At 33.1% G+C, this 18,714-nt stretch overlaps 1 protein-coding gene across 1 annotated transcript in view; it reads left to right on the top strand.

The window, feature by feature from the left end:
* Nucleotides 1-18,714, top strand: part of LRP1B (LDL receptor related protein 1B) — a gene marked incomplete at its 5' end in the record, with an annotated part of 1,521,642 nt that overhangs the window by 1,305,759 nt on the left and 197,169 nt on the right. The window contains 6 exons of the mRNA XM_061199746.1: nt 5,161-5,349; nt 6,182-6,330; nt 10,816-10,909; nt 14,552-14,668; nt 14,784-14,903; nt 16,323-16,442. Of these exons, the coding sequence (XP_061055729.1) occupies nt 5,161-5,349; nt 6,182-6,330; nt 10,816-10,909; nt 14,552-14,668; nt 14,784-14,903; nt 16,323-16,442 (789 nt within the window). The remainder of the gene's footprint in view (nt 1-5,160; nt 5,350-6,181; nt 6,331-10,815; nt 10,910-14,551; nt 14,669-14,783; nt 14,904-16,322; nt 16,443-18,714) is intronic.

Raw genomic sequence — 18,714 nt, 5'->3', positions numbered from 1 at the left:
CTTCTTTTGAAAATATTTATAATAATTTTTAAATAACAAAATTAAAAATTGTTCCATATAATATTTTAAAACAACATTTACATCCTTGAAGTAAATCTTCGAGAAAAATCAGAAAAAAATATGGCATTAGTAGTAAAATTTCTATTTAAGTACTAACCCACTGGGCAAAGCTATGTTGAATCTGCCATTATCCCAATGTAATATCTTACCCAAAACACCAACTATAAGATTTTAACTCAACAAAAGATGAGTACTATGTCATTGGTGCATTTTGTTCTTAAGTATTTAAACTAGGTTAGTCCCAGATATACAATTAGATTGGTATTATCCAGGAATATACTTGTTTAGCATGAAAAATGATATCCCCAAAAATGAGTAATCAAGAGTATTATAATAGAGTATCTGTAACTGTGAGGCAACAGTTAAGCTGAAAGCATATTCTGGATTTCCACTTTTTTCTATTTATCATAATTACTAGGAACCTTACCAGGATAGCATCCCACTTGACTAAAAGAGAAAAACTCCACAAAGGAGTATTTCTTCGATTTATTTTTTGCCAAATATCAACTCCTTTCTTCTGATACATATAGTCTATGAAATAAAAATTAGGAGCCTAGTGCTTGAGTGGAATGCTGGAAACAGTACAATAAATACCGCTGTTGTACAGAATAGAGGCCTAACTACAGAAATCAGCTTTAAAATAGGTTTTAAATATATAATAAGTACCTGTTAAACTGCAGCCCACACAACTGTTCTGTTTTTAGTGTTGTTTTTGTATGTCTACTGAATACCTATAAAATGAAAGGTTCCCTACATTTATTTTTTGCATTTTTCTTTTAATCAAACAAAGGCAGTCTTATGTATAATAGGGGGCCATATTATTTTTCTCTTAAAAAAGGATAACCATTATCATTCTGAGAAAACATTGACTACTTTTTCCATAAACTCAGCCATGTCTTAGTAAGAATTTGTGTGTTAAATATTTCTCACATACACCATCACATTTCATGTTTATATTTCATATATATTTTGTCTATTTTGTCAGCTCCACTAACTGCCAAATTACATCGCAAGATTAATCTTTTTTGTTGCTCTGTATTATATGTATGTATATATAATACATGTATGTATATATTATGCATATATATTACAGATATGTTACATATACACACATACCTAATACACGCACGCATGTGTATATACACACACATATAGATGTACATATATACACATATCTATAAGGTGAAAATAAGTATATAAATAGAGATACAACCAAAAATAAGCAATTTTATTTTTCTCATTCTGAATCAGGAACGTTTCCCATACCAAAATATATAATGCTTTGGCTCAGAACATCTCATTTACTCCCAATGTAGGTTGAACTCTTTGTGTTGATGGAAAAACAAACACAGCATTCATTCATTTATACTTATCATTTATCAGTTACCATATAGCAGTTTTTTCACAGAAACTTAGGCAGATAGTCAAATAACTCTCATAAGGAGATTTTAGGTCCTAAAGAGGAAATGAGGCATACTGCCAAGTTATGAGTCAAACCCCAGAAAAGGCAATATGTAAAGATTCTTGTCTGTTTGTTTTGCTCTCTTTCATTTTACTTGATTTTTATTGGCATTGGTTGTGGTGTTAGGGAACACGTCACTATCTCTTAGAGAGTAGCTTGTTGGAGCCACTATAGTGTTACAGATGTACGAGACTAGATTTCTTTTGGTTAGCATAGTTGGTGTTGTTACTTCATTTCTTTTCTCTAGAAGGAATACTCTGGTGGTTGTGTTTGATGCTTGCTGTTTGGGAAATACGTATGTTTACCAAATGAATGGGCTTGGAATAGGCTTGTATAAAGATACTAGTGGTAGTCCTGTTTTTCTTTGTCAGTATCAAATAAGGAATTGAATCAAACAGATTCAATTCCTGGGAAAATGGACTACTTTCCTTCACTTTAACCTGACTTTTCTACATTCTTTGTACATCCAGCTATGTGCCAAAAATAAGAGTTCATTCTTCTGATCTCTATACACTTATATTGATTACCTGATAACAGAGGGTTTCTGGTGGCCAATCACTACAAACTCAGAGATAGCAAACTTGCCCTGTGCTTAAATCGTCTCATGTCTGAAAATCATATACAGTGTAATTGCATTCAAGTAATTAAATAAAATGATTTTCACATGGAGCTTATGAAATTAGTCCCATTGTTTTATATACTTGTATTAGTTTGCTAAGGCTACCACAAACTTGGAGGATTAAACAGCCGAAATGTATTTTCTTAGTCCTGGAAGCTGGAAGTCCCAGATCAAGATGTTTGCAGGTTTGGTTTCACCTGAGGCCTCTCCCTTTGGCTTGTAGATAGCTGTCTTCTTGCTGTGCCTTCACCTGGCCATTTCTCTGCATGTGCACACCCCTGGTGTCCCTCTCTTCTTGTAAGAGAAGTTATATTGGATTAAGGTCCCACTCTGAAGACCTTAATTTAACCTTACTTACTTCTTTAAAGGCCCTATCTTTAAATACAGGTATATTGGGGTCTAGGGCTTCAACATATGAATTTTGAGGGGACACAATTCAGTCCATAACCACACTTTACCTTACTAGGATGGCTTTCTTAAAGGCTAGTAGGTAAAGTGGCAAAGAACTCAGCAGCCAGCAAATCCGATTTAGATTCAAATACCAGCATCTTCATTTACTAGTTTTTTCCGTCCTCTCTGGTCAAATTACTTAAGTTTTCCAAATCTTAGTTTTCTTATCTGAAAGTGAGGTCAACTGTTTCATGATAGAGTTGTTTTGAGTATTAAATTAAATAGATGTACAAAGTTCATACATTACTATGGGGTTTCTCAATCTCAGAACTATCGATATGTGGGCCTGATAATTCTTCCTTCTGGGACCAGAATGGCCTCCCCCACCCATTAGAGCCAAGGGCCTACTTTCTGGCACCCATGGGCTGAATAAATGTCAGCTCTAGTTATTGAATAGTTCAACAGACTGTGCCACTTTTGATATGCTAATAGGCAAGTTCTTACAATAACTTCACGTTTTGTACAGAAGTTAATTGAATCTCTGGTGGACTGACATTATTTTAAAGTGATGATTAATTTTTAAATCCCTATTTAATGATGTAATTACTTGCTTGGCATCTAAGGAAATCTGAGTTGAATGTTTCTGAGACTTTCAATTTTTTCTGAGGATTTTTATTTTATTTTGAAAAGTTTCAAACATACACACATGTTGAAAGATTGCTGTAATGATCACCTATTACCAAGAGTCACCCAATTGTTAACATTTTGCCACATTTGTTTATCTTTCTGGAATGAATTTATATAGCCAAAGGGGGAGAGTGGGCATAGTTTGCATAAATAACTCAGACATGATTCATTCTGGTAAAATGTCCTACTTTTCATCTTTCTTAATTCAATTCTACTTATCATTGTGGCAATGGGCTCCATGTCTGGGAATTACATGGATAATTCAGTTTGAGTATCTGCATCAGAAGTGTGCACATCTGGATTTTTCTTGGTTTTTTTATATCCTTCATATGCATAGTATCTCTTCTGAGATGGATTTCTGGCTAGACACTACATTATTTATAGTAGTCAATGGCTTAAAGTGTCACCTATTTGAAGGAATCTTAACTCTTTTATTTCTATATTTTCTGAGTCATAGTGAATTCTCTGATCACATTTGGCCCATCTGAGTAAAAATAACAAATTGGTAGATTTAAAATTTCTACTTCTAGTTAACAATATAAATTTACCCAGCATTTTAAAAATAAGGCTGTAAACCTCCCTAGAAAAAGTGAATTATATTTTAAATTTTGATAGTTTTTCAGTTACTGCTGAATGAGGAATATGCCAAACATAAATTCTGTCATTATGTTCTAATCTATAAAAAAGTACATATTACCTGAATTATAGTACCTTTTCTCATTAACGAACATTTTGCAGAATTTCTAAAAGTAGATCTAAAAATTTATATAGAGAAATATATTGGAATGTTTGTGTAAATTAGGGAATTTCCATTTTCTTTATTTATTGCTTTTTTTTAAAAAAATTGAAGAACGCTCTATCACATTTTAAAATTATTTAACTCCAAGCCACCAAACAAATTTATTACATCTTATTTACCAAACAGGACCCTGGAATCTCTTGAAAGAAATATTTACATTTGTGAAGCTCAATCTACTGTTTACATTTAAACCCAGTCCTCTAATGAATGTATAATTATAAAACAATTTTAATCTGCAACAAAGCAGTTTTATAATTGTTAAATCTGCATGATGCATTGTTATTTGTCACATTTATACTTCTCCATCCCTATCCCAGCTTATTTTGCAAGCAAACATACTCATAAAATCTCAGTGACTAAAGTGGTTAATAGTAGTCTTTTTTTTTTTTTTTTTTAATTTTATTTATTTATTTATTTATTTATGGCTGTGTTGGGTCTTCGCTTCTGTGCTAAGGCTTTCTCTAGTTGTGGCAAGCGGGGGCCACCCCTCATCGCGGTGCGCGGGCCTCTCACCACCGCGGCCTCTCTTGTTGCGGAGCACAGGCTCCAGACGCGCAGGCTCAGTAATTGTGGCTCACGGGCCTAGTTGCTCCGCGGCATTTGGGATCTTCCCAGACCAGGGCTCGAACCCATGTCCCCTGCATTGGCAGACAGATTCTTAACCACTGCGCCACCAGGGAAGCCCAATAGTAGTCTTATAGTCACTCTATCTCGAGGTAGATAGACATTTCATCCTGGATATATAATTTAATCCATTTAAAAGTGGGAGAAAGCAGTACAATGACCTGTGGATTTAAGGAGGATATAAGTTAGAAACAACTGATGGAGATATACATATATATATAATTTTTAAATGTTGGATGTTATTTGTTTCTAGTGAAGCAGCCATTAACTTGTAAGCAGGATTGAATTCATTTTCTTCCCAGTGGTGGAACCAATCTAAATCTGAGCAAAGCAACCTCCTGCGCCAGATCCTGCATTCTCTTAACCGGTAATAAAGAACCTTGCCGGCCTGACAGGTTGTCACAGCAATTATTCACACGAAGTTCTGTAGCAGTTGTATCTGTCATCCCATGTAGTATTGAATATTTTAACTGGCAGTCTTCCAAGACTGAACATTAATCTTACCATCTCCTATTACAGTCCCTAATCAAGATATTCCAGGGGTGATTGCACTAACATTGTTTGAAGACTACATCTACTGGACTGATGGGAAAACCAAGTCACTCAGCCGTGCCCATAAAACCTCGGGAGCAGACAGACTCTCACTGATTAACTCATGGCATGCCATCACAGATATCCAGGTGTATCATTCTTATAGACAACCTGATGGTAATTATTCTTTCCATGATTTCCATAAGTGCATCAGCATCTTTTAGTAACATTCCATTTTTGTTTCCTTTAAGGTTAAGTGTACATTTATTTTTGAGAAAGATTACCAGATTTGACTGCTTAGCATAATTGTATAGAATAAATTCAGTTGATATCAAATACTGCTGTTAAGGGATATGGTTAGAAGCTCAATAATAGTACAAGAATTATTGATTTGTTGAAATCATATTAACCTGAAATGACGTTAATACATTGTAGTTGGAGAAGTGAAGACTGCGTTCTTGAAATCATTTATTTACAAAATAGTTATAGGATTCTAGTTTCTGGACTGCTAGGTGAAAGGAACTATATTTATGTAGCTCTAAGGCTCTAAAAATGAGAACTGTATCAAGTTTGCTTAAGCATACGTCTAGTAGGAATTGTATCAGGCCATATGGAATAAAGTTTTGATTATTTTGCTACCCACTATACTATTAGATGTAGATCATTTCATTATTTTATTTTACATTTATATTTTTAAACCTGTGTATATACTCATCCAAAATACTTTTAGTCTCTGTTTGTTTTTCTGATGGACACTTTTTTCCTACTAAAATACTTGCTATTGTGGAGATACATTCTTAAAATTATTTAATGATAAAATAAATGTCATAGGATGATGAGTAGAATTTTTAACAAAATAAAATTATATTTATAATCTTGATGAGTTCTTGATTACAACGTTGTATTCAAATACAAGTTATGAAGCTTAAATGTCCAATCTCTCATCCCGCGTTATATTATTGGTCTTGATTATCCTATTCTGTTGTTGTTGTTTCTTTCTCATCTGTAGTCTCCAAACATCTCTGTATGACAAATAATGGAGGTTGTAGTCATCTGTGCCTTTTAGCTCCTGGAAAGACTCACACCTGCGCATGTCCTACCAACTTCTATCTTGCAGCTGATAACAGGACTTGCTTATCCAACTGCACAGCCAGTCAGGTGAGTGGAGGTCTAGAAATCATTTCATGGCATGTATGAGCAAGTTGTTAAAAAGGTTTTGCCTGTGTTTTGTTTATTCACGTAAACCATTTTTGAAACATCATTTTTTTTGTTTGGCATAGCATTAGATAAACATTCCATACATTGTAGAGAGGGTCACAGAGTAAGGGAAAAGCAATTTGATACATATTGTTAAAATGGGAATTTAGGAAGTACGCGTAGAGGTTAAAAGAAGACAAAAACAAAAATGAAAACCATTCTTACACCGATCCACACAGAATAATGGTGCAAATCATGAGCAGGCATAGCAGAATCATCAGGGGAGATTTGACCTATTCCAAGATACCAGGGCGATTGAGGCATAGGGTTAAGACTAAGATATATGCAGTTTAAACAAAGAAAAAAATCTTCCTAGATAATCTGCTCTGTATCACCATCTCTCCCTCTCTGTCATTCTTCAGAGTAAGTGATATGGAAAAGATAAGTTTGTAAAAAGTAATTTTCTAGATATTTTTATTGAAAAATTATATGATCTAAATAATTTCCTTCTGAAATCTCTTTTTCTTCAAAATGTAGTTATTTTCAGTGAAGCTATTTCAGAAGTTAATTTTTCTACTTAATGGTAGTTGCATGGACTTTATTACTTTCAAAATTTGAACAAAAGTCATATGACATTATAAAATTAATTTTTTATATTTGAGTAACTATCTTGTTTAAGATAAGATTGTAAAGGAAATCATGTGATTTGTTTTTTTAACATGACTAAATTTATTCTTAGAATTCTGTGTTTTGAATTTGCTAGTTTTCCAATTCTAGCAGTGACATCATGGCAAGAGATTGAATTTCTCTTAGGGTGTGCTTATTTTCAAAAAGAGAAGCTAATTCTAGCTCAATTTGCCTCTTAAGTTATGACTATGAGGATCATACAATAAAGAACTATATAAACGAAAAAGATCCAACCTCTTCCAGGAAGCAGTATGTATAGTGGTTAAGGGCATAGACTCTGAAGCCAGACTCACTTTGACCATAACCCTGACTGCTTTAAATAAGCTGAATTACCTTGGCTTTGTTACTTAACTACTTGATGCCTCTGTTTTCTCATCTTTTAAATGGGAATGATAATATTTCCAGGCCACCGTTATGAAGATTACATGGGAAAAGTTCCTGGGTTATAGTAAGTGTTGTTGTTATTACCCTAGCCCTCTAGTGCAAGTAGAATATACTTGAGTATGTGTGCAATTAGTGTGAGCTGCCATCAGGAGGTTCTGATGTCTAGTTGAAAGCACAGGTCACAGTCTCTTTTTTTCTTTACAACTGCGTTGTTTTAATTATACTCTCCTAAGTATTTATGTGAACAAAATTAATTATTTTTAGAGAACTAGAAATTTGTCACTATGGGAGGTAAAATAAGCAAACTAGAGGTAAAATTTAAGGGAGAAGTCACATCTTTAAAATTTTTTAATTATAATTTCTGTTAATTTTGTTTAGTTAAGACAGATTTTCAATTTAACCTCTGGGTTATTCTGAAATAACCTCTGTTCTCTTGATTTGGAGCAGACCAGGGTCACTCTGTTGAGGCCCAACACTGAGGCTATGGGTAACTTAGTGGAAATGACACCTGCCTAAGCCCCTTACAGTGTGGTGGGCCTCATTAGCTGACTGGAAATAAAGTAAAGCCAAAGGATGTTTGGCACACAGTTGAAATCTCAAACAGCAGGACATAGATAGTAAAACATCAGCCTCACTGTAGTCATAAAAGGAATAAGATGTTTCAAATTATTAAATAGAAAAACCTAGGATTGTATGTATTCAAAGGCAAAAAGTCTGATCAGTCAATTAAATGAAAACTTAAATCAACCTAGAAAAGTATTATTCATATAACTAAATTACCTCTCAATTTGGTATCAGTGATAACATGACTAAAATATTTATAATTTTTCAAATACCCCCAATAGTGTTTTACATGAATTAAAAAAAAAACCAACAATAGCAAGACAGTACAGTAACAACAGAATGTTGTGGATCAGATATCTTTGTTTTCAGTACTTCCTGAAAAAAACGGTTATCACTTCATTTGTCTCATTTTTAAGAAAAAAGTTAACGAAGAGTAACATCTCAGCTAACACAGTCAATTAGTGGTTGTCCCTGTAAGTCCTGTGGTTTATGCAGTCATTTTATCTCCGATTCTTTTCTGATACAATGGGAGGAAAAAAAGATCTACTGTATACTTCTTGGAGAAAAGTCAGTTCATAGCAACAATTTTTAGTGAGGTAAATATTAAAATGAAGCGAATAATTTATGTACTTCAGAATCATATCATTAAGCATTCTGATAAAAAATATTGCATTTTAAATTTATCTTACTAAGGGATTTTGGGTTTATGATCTAATTACTGCAGCCAGTGATACACCCCCAAATATTATTGATTTTTAACAAAATAGGCAAATCACACCAATAAGAATTCTATTAGGATTGGAAATGAACATATGAAAATCTGGTAAAAATCAAGGTTAGGTCCAATTCTTGTGGCGCAAATCATTTCAAATATTACATTTAAATCATTTTAATTAGAAAACTATAAAAGTAAATTTAAAATGAATTTACTTATTTTTAAGTGGAGACTCTTCCTGTTTTGAGTAAACTTCACTATATGTAGGATTTGCATTTTATCCATGTATCCACTTAGTAGACATGCATTTAGGAGTTTCTTTATAGCTTCTTCTTGTGGGTGATGATTGCAGTCTGCAATTTATTTTATGAAGATATTAGTCTTGGAGAGCATTTACCATGAAGAATGTTTTGTATTTATGTTTAGCATTTATCTTTTTAAAGTTACTGTATTTAAGTATGAAAAAAAACCCCAGACACAAAATAGAAGAAATCTTCCTCTGAGAGTAATGAATAAAATGTGGATTAGCATAAAGAGTAATAATAAATATATTTTACCCTGGCCTTCCCTTAACTCAAAACACTTTTATGTTCTTATTAAAAATGAAATGGTGAGCAAAATCATTGTGTCATCTATCATTCCAACAGTGGGTGTTTATTTAAATCAGAAATATTTAGTAAAATTAAAAATATGTGTAAATAATATGTAAAATTAAAAATATTTTTAATATTAAAAATTCAGATATTTTTCAAATCTTGATTGGAAAGACTTTGAATATACTCAGGAGACTTGAAATCATCTTACTTATATATTTTGATATACTGTAATGACTGGAAATGTTTAATGTTCAGGGCAATTGCTTTCAGAGTAAGCCTATCTATCAAAGTAATATTTTTCTTTTGGTAATTTACGAAAACCACAACAAACATGACCACAGGCTAAGTAAATATGGGAAAATCAGTTGAACAGGGAGATCTTCCCTTGGATTCACAGTGCTCTATTCCCTCTTACAGTGCCACTGGCAAAAAAATTACTCTCTTATTTAAAATATAAATATAAATATATATATATATATCTACCCTGAGTCAGCTCCATGATATCCAGACAGGTTCAGTAAAGGCTAGCATCACATTCTGTCTTACTTGAAGACAGTAACAGCATGTAAAATGAACAAATTTTTAGCTTGCTAATCCATTTTCATTAGAGAAAATTGAACCTGGGTTATATATTTCTGTGTTACAAATCTGCCTGGCATGCAACATGCTAAGATAAATGCCACCTTGCTTTTAGTCACTCACATGAGAATTACAGCAAAAACACTTCAAAAAGAAAATGAATACATTTTAGAAAATATCTAATATTTTCAATTTCAGAAGAAGAAAACAATTTGAAGTACTAGAAGAAATCTACTAAATTTAACTATTGCTTGTTTTTATTCACGGCAACTATTTCAGATGCATGTGCTCTCTGTATGGAAAGTGCGATTTTCTTTAGATTCTTCTATCTTATGAGGGTACGTTTGGAACTGAATGTTACTGAGAAAAGGATAAGTTTGTGGTCTGAGATCTTAGATTGGCTGAGCTTTCTTGGTCACTGTGTATGGTTGGCCAGTAGTGAAGTTAGCAGGAACAATAATTCAAATTAATTAAATTAGTTAACTTAATTCAAATTAACTAAATGAATTCAACTCAATACCTCTTCCTGGTATCTCTGATGATTTTTAGCCCTATTCAGTGTTCAGCAGAATTTTTCTGTAGCGGGCCAGGTAATAACTATTTTTAGGCTTTGTGAACCACATGGTCTGGGTAGCAGTACTAAACTGTTGTGGTGAGAAAGCAGCCATAGACAGTAAGTAAATTCGTGAGCTTGTCTGTGCTCAGGAAATCTCAACAGGTTTTCCTGAACAGTGTGCTTTTCTGGATGGTCATTTTGCTGCTTGTTGTGAACTTATTCCCTACTGTGGAATGCTCTAAGACCACCACAGTTCACATTTGCAGCAAGAGAGGAGGCTAGGCTGCTCTGTCCTAGTGCGTTTTTAATTATCCATTATATATGAGTAGCGTTCTTTAATCTTTTTTTTTTTCTTTTTTTCAAAGTTTCGTTGCAAAACTGATAAATGTATTCCATTCTGGTGGAAATGTGACACCGTGGATGACTGTGGTGATGGATCTGACGAACCAGATGACTGTCGTGAGTACACTGGCAGATGCAGGAATTTAGAATTTAGAGCTCCTTACATCCCAGACCTGGAAAATTGAAGCTAGATCTTAAGTATTGTCTTCTGATAGCTTTCCAAAATTGAAACAGAAAGGTTTTATGTCAGGAGTTAAAAATACAGCAAAAATTGTTGCAATGTCCTGTGTATGTCTCTGATCACTATTACATCTACAATGACACCATCAGCACTTTGTATTAGTTTTCTCTTTCTCAATTTCTTTTTTACTTGTAGAATAACTAAACTCTTCATGTAACAATCAGGAGAGTAAAAATCAGCATGATTTTGACTTAAGATATCATTAAATCAGAAGCAAAAATGGGCAAGTTTTCAGAATGCCACTCAATGACTGAAATCTTGACTTTAAGGGATACGGTCCTTCAACGTTTCTGTCAGTATTAAAATACTGAAAATTCTTTAAAAGTCAGATTTTTCCAATGTAAGTCATTAGTTGGCTGTTAGTCAATTTACTATGCTCTTAGTAGTTGCCTTAAAGTGACTACCAATTATGTCTTGACATTTGACTGTCATTGGCATGGTTAGGTGCTATTTTTTTAAGCTATCTTTGGTAACCTAGGTTGTAATGGACAATCAGCAGACTTTTCCTTGTTAACCTTTTATAGTTCACTCCATGGGTCACTCTAATACTGTCCTGTCAAGTTGAAGATGCTTGTAGTCAATCATGATAATTCCCTCAACATCCCAGTAGATGGTTGCCTTGATTTGGTCTTGACAATCAAGTTCAAGATCCTTAGGCTTGCACTAAAGAAAGAAGTATACTGTCTTAGTGAAAGCCAGCTACTTTCTGCTACAGAACTTTCCACCACATAATTACAAAGCTGTTTCAAACTTAGGACCTCTAGATAATTACTTGGATGAGCTGTATTCCATCTCTCTGGTCTACCAAGTATATCAAACATTTGAAGTTTTTTTGCATATCTCATTTATATGTTTGAAATCAGTAAATAATATATTCAGTGAGAAAGAAAAAGTTTTAAAAGTCATTGCTTTTCTAATATTATTTTTCTCTTTCTGAAAGGTCCATTGCCCTTTGATTTTTTTTTAATAAAGTTTTTGTTTTCACTGTGATGGACAATATATGAAGAGTAGTATCTGTATGACATAGGTATACTATTATGCCTGAATTATTCTTAAGTTACTGAATTAAAAAAAAAATCAAGGAACGAGAAATTATAGTGGCCAATTGAGATTTACACAGTAAAATTTATTAATTTTCTCACAATAAACTGTTCTGTGATATAGTAAATACAACGTATTTTTGTAATTTATAGAAATAAGAATGAATGTGTCACTTTAGTTCTCATTTTAAGATGACCTTTCCTGCCCAGATTTACTGAAGTGTTTTTTGAGGAATTATCCCCATAATGACCTTCAGACAAAGTCAATAGCACCCAATGCTCTCCCTTCTAAAATATTTACAGCTCCTGAACTCTAATTTTAATCTTGACTGAAATTTCATGCTGTAACCAAACTCATATGAAAAATTAACTACAGCTTTAGTATAACACACTTTTTACATTTACCCACTTTCAGAATATTTGGTGAACAAATATAACTTTAATGTCTTTTGAAGGGAACCAAAGAGGCATCTCGTATCTAAGAGTCTCTGTATGATCCTTATCCTGGTTAAATACCAATACTAAGTGTTTTTATTGGTGACATTATCTCTGTGATCTTTTAGTAAATGATCTATTTCTTGGAGTTGACGGGTTAACAGCTTGAACATCTGTAGGCATGACATTTTATTTTGAGAGTCATGTTGAGGTGGAAAATGATGTACGTGTGTCTGTCGAGTGTTTAGACTTCATTTTTGAGTAGCTGCATCATCAAAATTTGCAGGTATTAAGAGCCACTGACAATACCTATAATTTCACCTGAAAAAGCAGAAAAGCTTGATACCAGGTTCACATACCTTCAAACTGCAATAATGTTATTTATGCAAATATAGTTAAGAGTGATGCATCAAGAATTCTCTGGCATCATAAGTTTGTAATTTTATTTCCTATAACACTCTAATGCATCAAGGATCATTCTAGAGACACATTTAAAGGTCACAGAGGCTTCTTAGTTATTTAACAGACACTGGAACTCCTTTAATATTTACAACCCTTCTTACGGAAAAGTTTTGGACAACCTCACTTGTAATGGACAAGATGACTGTGGGGATGAGGAAGATGAAAGGGACTGTCATAAGTCACCTCAGAATGTTCTGTTCTGTCTTACTTCTGACTCCGAACTGAAATTGGTCTAAAAATTACTATCCATACACCATAAGTTCATAAAGTGTTGAAAAATACAACAGCAATTATGGGCAAAGAAATATTAAAGGAACTCATATATGAAGCAACAGGAAATAGAGGAAATGCAAGTTTAGATCATGAGAAAATTAAGTATCGCCCAGTTTAAACATTTAGTGTGATTAATTAATAAATGTTGTAAATTGAAGGTAAATGACGTTCAACATTTTAGAACTCACTTCTATGGAAGCCATGCATATATTGAGAGTTTTTTTTTCATGTTAAGAAAATTTTAATTAATATTTTAATTATAAAAGTGTAATTTATCTTCCAAAGAAAGTTCAAAATATAATTTATTAATGTTTGATTGACTGATTTGAACTAATAAACAGCATACTATTAATCTCAAAATCAGTGATTAGTAACACACATTAGGATCATCAGTGAAAAGATAAGTGTTTATTGCAAGTTGTGAGAAGACTTCAGAGTCAGATGTGGATTTAAACTTCAACTCCGGCACTTGAAACTTGTATATTCTTGGGTGAATTATTAGAATCCATGAGACTTACTTTCCTCATTTATAAAATGGTCATGGTGATCCCAAGGTGAGAAGTTTATAATGAGATTCAATTAGTAACTATATGTGAAAGAACCTAGCCCAGTGCATGATACAAAGTAGATATTCAATAGATCCTACTTTATTGTTATTATTGCTTAAATAAACTCAAAGAATATAGCAAAAACTGCTTTACCGTGTAGGAGATATTTATTATAATAACATATGTATGGTATATAAAAATCTTTACCAGTTATGACATTGTCCTTATATATTAATAAGATTATAGGAATAAATATCAATAATTCTGATTTAAAATGTGATAGTTATAGAAAGTATTTGCTTTAAGGAATGCTGGGGAATATGTATTGAAGGAAGATGTTTCTCTCTTAACACATTACAGGCAGCAAAGTGATCAAAGAAATAATTTTTTAAGTGATATTGGAATAACTTTTAAAAAAATTACAATGAATTGTGCTCTGCCACTTAACCTCTCAATACCATGTCTTTGAAATGAGGAGACATTTAAATGTTTTAAATATATATATTTATATTTATATGTTGTTAATATCTTTCTTCTTACTGTTAGTTTATAAAATCTAATCTGGAGGTCATCTGAGCTGCTCAAAGCTTAACTGCACATCTGAAACTAGTAGCTCTCTGGATGTGAGACATTCACTTTGTGCTCTAGGATATGTTTAATATAATAATATAATAAATATGTTGAATGTCAGAAAAGCTCTGTTTAAGAAGTCATGAGCTAAGATTGTCATTCCACGATACCTGTATGTTTCCTCCTCTAGCGGAATTTAAATGTCAGCCAGGCCGATTTCAGTGTGGAACTGGGCTCTGTGCTCTGCCCGCTTTCATCTGTGATGGAGAGAATGACTGTGGGGACAATTCTGATGAACTCAACTGTGGTAGGTGACTACATTCTTAACTAAGGAACACGAATCTAATTCTTAACTGATTATGCCTGCACTGATTTAAATTCAGACACAGGCTTTAGCCCACATTTTTTGTTCTCTCTTTTAGACACACATGTCTGCCTCTCAGGTCAGTTCAAGTGTACCAAGAACCAGAAATGCATCCCAGTAAACCTCAGATGCAATGGGCAGGATGACTGTGGGGATGAGGAAGATGAAAGGGACTGTCGTAAGTCACCTCTAACTGTTCACTCTGACCTCTGACTCCCAGCTGAAATTGGTCTAAAAATTATTATTGTTCACCATAAATTTATACAGTGTGGAAAATATAACTGCAATGATGGGCAAATAATTCCAACTAGATGTCTATTGGGATGGTTAAGGAACTCTGTATAAAAATATATAGAAAATTAAAACATGGGTGATCTTTACTTAAAAGCTACCTGGAGATTATTACAAACATGAAAAAACATGCATTCATCCACATCGTCCTTAAGAGAAGCAGCAAAAACAAATTACAGGTGATTATGGTGCTTTTTTTAAAAATATAGATTTTTTTTTTTACCATATTAAGTAGCTGCAGGTAATTTTCTTCTGTTGATTTAATTAGTTACTTGAAATCAACTCCATTTTAATTAGAGATTTTTTTTTTCCTTAATAATAACATATTGAATGTATGATAAGAAACAAAATTCTGGGCAAAATAACCTAACAAAATCACTTGTTAAAAACTGTAAATAATACTCCTTCTAATGTATCTTAACAAGCTACTTCAAAAGACAATTGTAAAATAATTTTAATTCTGTTCACCTCTTATTTCAATCTCCCATGAAAAATAAATATACATAAAATGGGAGGCAGAACAGTTTACATCATATACATACATGCATGTAGGCAGGCCGGCACATACACACACGTACACGTACATACACACACAGGATCTGAGCCATAGAGCACCTGTCAAGTTCAAGCTTTCAGCAGAACTGCTGTCAACATTTCTGTCTTGCTGAAGTTTTATTTTATTCCTCTAAAACATTTATTAGTAAATAATGTGCAGTCATCCAGCAATTTGATTAAGATGGTACATTCAGAATAAAGTCAGTACCAGTTCTTTATGGTTAGCCATTCTAGAAGCTGATCCATTAAACTAAGATTTGTGAAGCAGTTTATAGTTTGAGTCAGATGTTCACCTCTTCCCTCAAAATCTCAACACAACTAGAGGTTTTGATAAATTCTATGCCTTTTTTTTCCTCATTCACTAAATCTTCTGATTTTAGTCTTTTTCTATTTACAAAAACACTTATGTATAAATTCTTAAATTTATTTATCTGAAAAAAATTCTTTTGAAAGACCCTGAATTCTTTATTTGTAGATTAGTTTCAAAATATCTAATCAAGGTGGGGTGGTTTTGAAAACTCTGATTTCTGTCAAATGCATCATTTGCAGAAATATGTTTTATTTATTTATACTGGAACAGGTAATAGGAATACACTATAGATAATTAAAAGTTAAAACTTATCACCGTCAGGGTCTTATTAATTAAAAGATGATACATTTTCAGTTGATTAACTTAAACATTTATTTGTTTTTTAATTAGAATGTCTATTCTTGTCCAAAGCTACATTTTAATGGATGCTTTCCTCTTAAGCCGAAAACAGCTGCTCTCCAGACTATTTCCAGTGTAAAACTACCAAACATTGCATTTCCAAGCTGTGGGTTTGCGATGAGGATCCAGACTGTGCAGATGCATCAGATGAGGCCAACTGCGGTGAGTGTTTTGTGACAGTGGATCCTACCTCTTGCATTTGTATCATCATCTGAGATGGCCGTAGTGAAATGAATTTGAACACAATTCTGATACAACTAGGGTCTAACATGCGAAAGTTTTTTTCTCTGTGCTCCCAGAGTCAATAACCTCAGGTTAGCTATTTTATAAAAAGCATGGAGGGGTAAGGCAGAAGGGTTAAGTATTGCTTTAGCATAAGTCAGAACTGTTTCTAAAAAGACAGATCCGAAAGGTAAGATAAAACCGTCTTCTTACGTTAGCGTATGCACATGCTATTAGCATTGAATGAATAGAAACAATAAAACGCAATTTTCATATTGTTCTAGGCTTCATTTTTCTCCTTAAATACATACGATTGTTCATTTATCCAATGATGATTTTTCATGATTAAACATGGTGGGGAAAAAGAAAAAAGATAATAAAAGCATCTGTTCTGTTTTAGTAGATGACAGCAATCATTTAAGTTAGCATGTTTCTGAAACATTAGTATTTTCACTTAAGACCAGTTATTTTATTTACAGTTATTATTACTTAACATTGCAGAAATGGAGAACATATGTATTCATTTTGTTTAATGCATTTGATTCTATCCCGAATATGTCAACAGTGAAACAGAAATAAAGTAATAGTTGTCATGTGTAACTCCTTTTTATCAACATTTATGAAATATTAATTGAGGCTATTTTTTTAGGTGACTGCACCAAACTTGGCATTGTTGGGGAAGCAAAAAAGCATTTAATCTAGTAATTGATTAGAAAAAACAGAGTTTGTCCAAACTAAAGACAGAACTTTCAGGCTTCTTAGAAAAAATTGCGTTAAATGCATTTGCTAGATTCCACCCTACTGTTAATTAACTCTTCTGGGAGAAATCAAAATGACGAAAATCATTTAGGTTCTTTGAAATTCCATTATATTGAACAATACTCATGAGCTATATGTATAATCACAGGCAACAATATGTCATTAAGAGTTTTTTTTCTAATACTGTCTCCATATAGCTGTGTCTTCAGGACATGCAACCAGTATGGCTTATCACTTTATAGTATATAAAACCACCATTTCTCACTTTGTGGAATTGACCTTCATAATCAATTCACAAAGCATCAAACCACATCCGTCACCAGTTTGTCCATAACGCTTATCAAGGACTTTTTCAGACGAGTTTATATTACTGGCTATTTTGCTCTCTTGTCTTTTGTATTTTTGTTTACCAAAGCAACATGGAATAATGACTTATATTAGCTATCTGAAAAATTTCTTGGATGAAATGTTTTTTTTCTCTATTTTACTCTTCTTCCTCCTCACTTTGATGTGATTTAACTGTTTTGGTATGTTACATTGTTCAAACTGATAATTATTAATCATCATAATAAGAATAATGCCTAATATTTATGTGGTGCTTACCGTATGGCCCAAGAAATGTGTTAAAGGCTTTATAGCGATTACTTCATTTAATCTCCTTATTATCCCTATTTTATGGTTGAGGAAAATGAGATCCAAGGAGTAACTTACCCCAAATCCTACAGCTAACAAGTGGCGGAACTGGAACTTGAATCCAGGGTTATTTGACACCAAAGCCTCTGCTCTATGACCATAGCATGAATCCACATCATTTTTTCTATATAAAAAGAAAATATTTAAATATTTTCTGTTATAAAGTTATATAGAATTTTCCTAGCCACAATTATTGCTTTAAGTTCCAGACCAGTATATAAATATATACATACATACAGAAAATGGGGAAAAGGATGAACAAGGGTTACCATTTAATTTATCTTAAACCCACTCTAAAATGTTACCGTGGACAGGTGCTAATTTAATTTAAAGAAACTTCTTCTACATCATATTTTAGCATGGCATTTGTCAATCCTTATTTCTGAAGGAGCTAAAAGACCACCTCTTTCCCCTTTCTTCTGTCTTCAATACATATGGAAATGCCATGTATTTTTGCTAATTCCGTTAACACCCTTGTGGGATAGTTCCTCGTTTGATGCTTTATTGAGTGGGAAAGAAACATAACACTCCTTAAAGATTAACCCTATCAAGCCAAGGCCTTATTATTTGAATCTGAGTTACATGTTTCTTTGTGGGTGAGAATGGGCCTTGTCTAGAAGAAGGGATGTGTTTCACTATTTCACATGTCAAGTGGCCTAGCAGGCTGTAGTGTAGACTTGCATTAAATGCTGTTGAGAAACTGGCCCATTCGTTGTTGCAAAACCTCCATTTGCAACCCATTTTTATTTCAGTTGCCTTC

This window comes from Eubalaena glacialis, chromosome 1, assembly GCF_028564815.1.
Source record: "Eubalaena glacialis isolate mEubGla1 chromosome 1, mEubGla1.1.hap2.+ XY, whole genome shotgun sequence".
In the NCBI taxonomy this organism is placed as follows: Eukaryota; Metazoa; Chordata; class Mammalia; order Artiodactyla; family Balaenidae; genus Eubalaena; species Eubalaena glacialis.
Note: the sequence above shows the minus strand (reverse complement) of the source record. Positions and strands in the feature narration are given on the sequence as shown.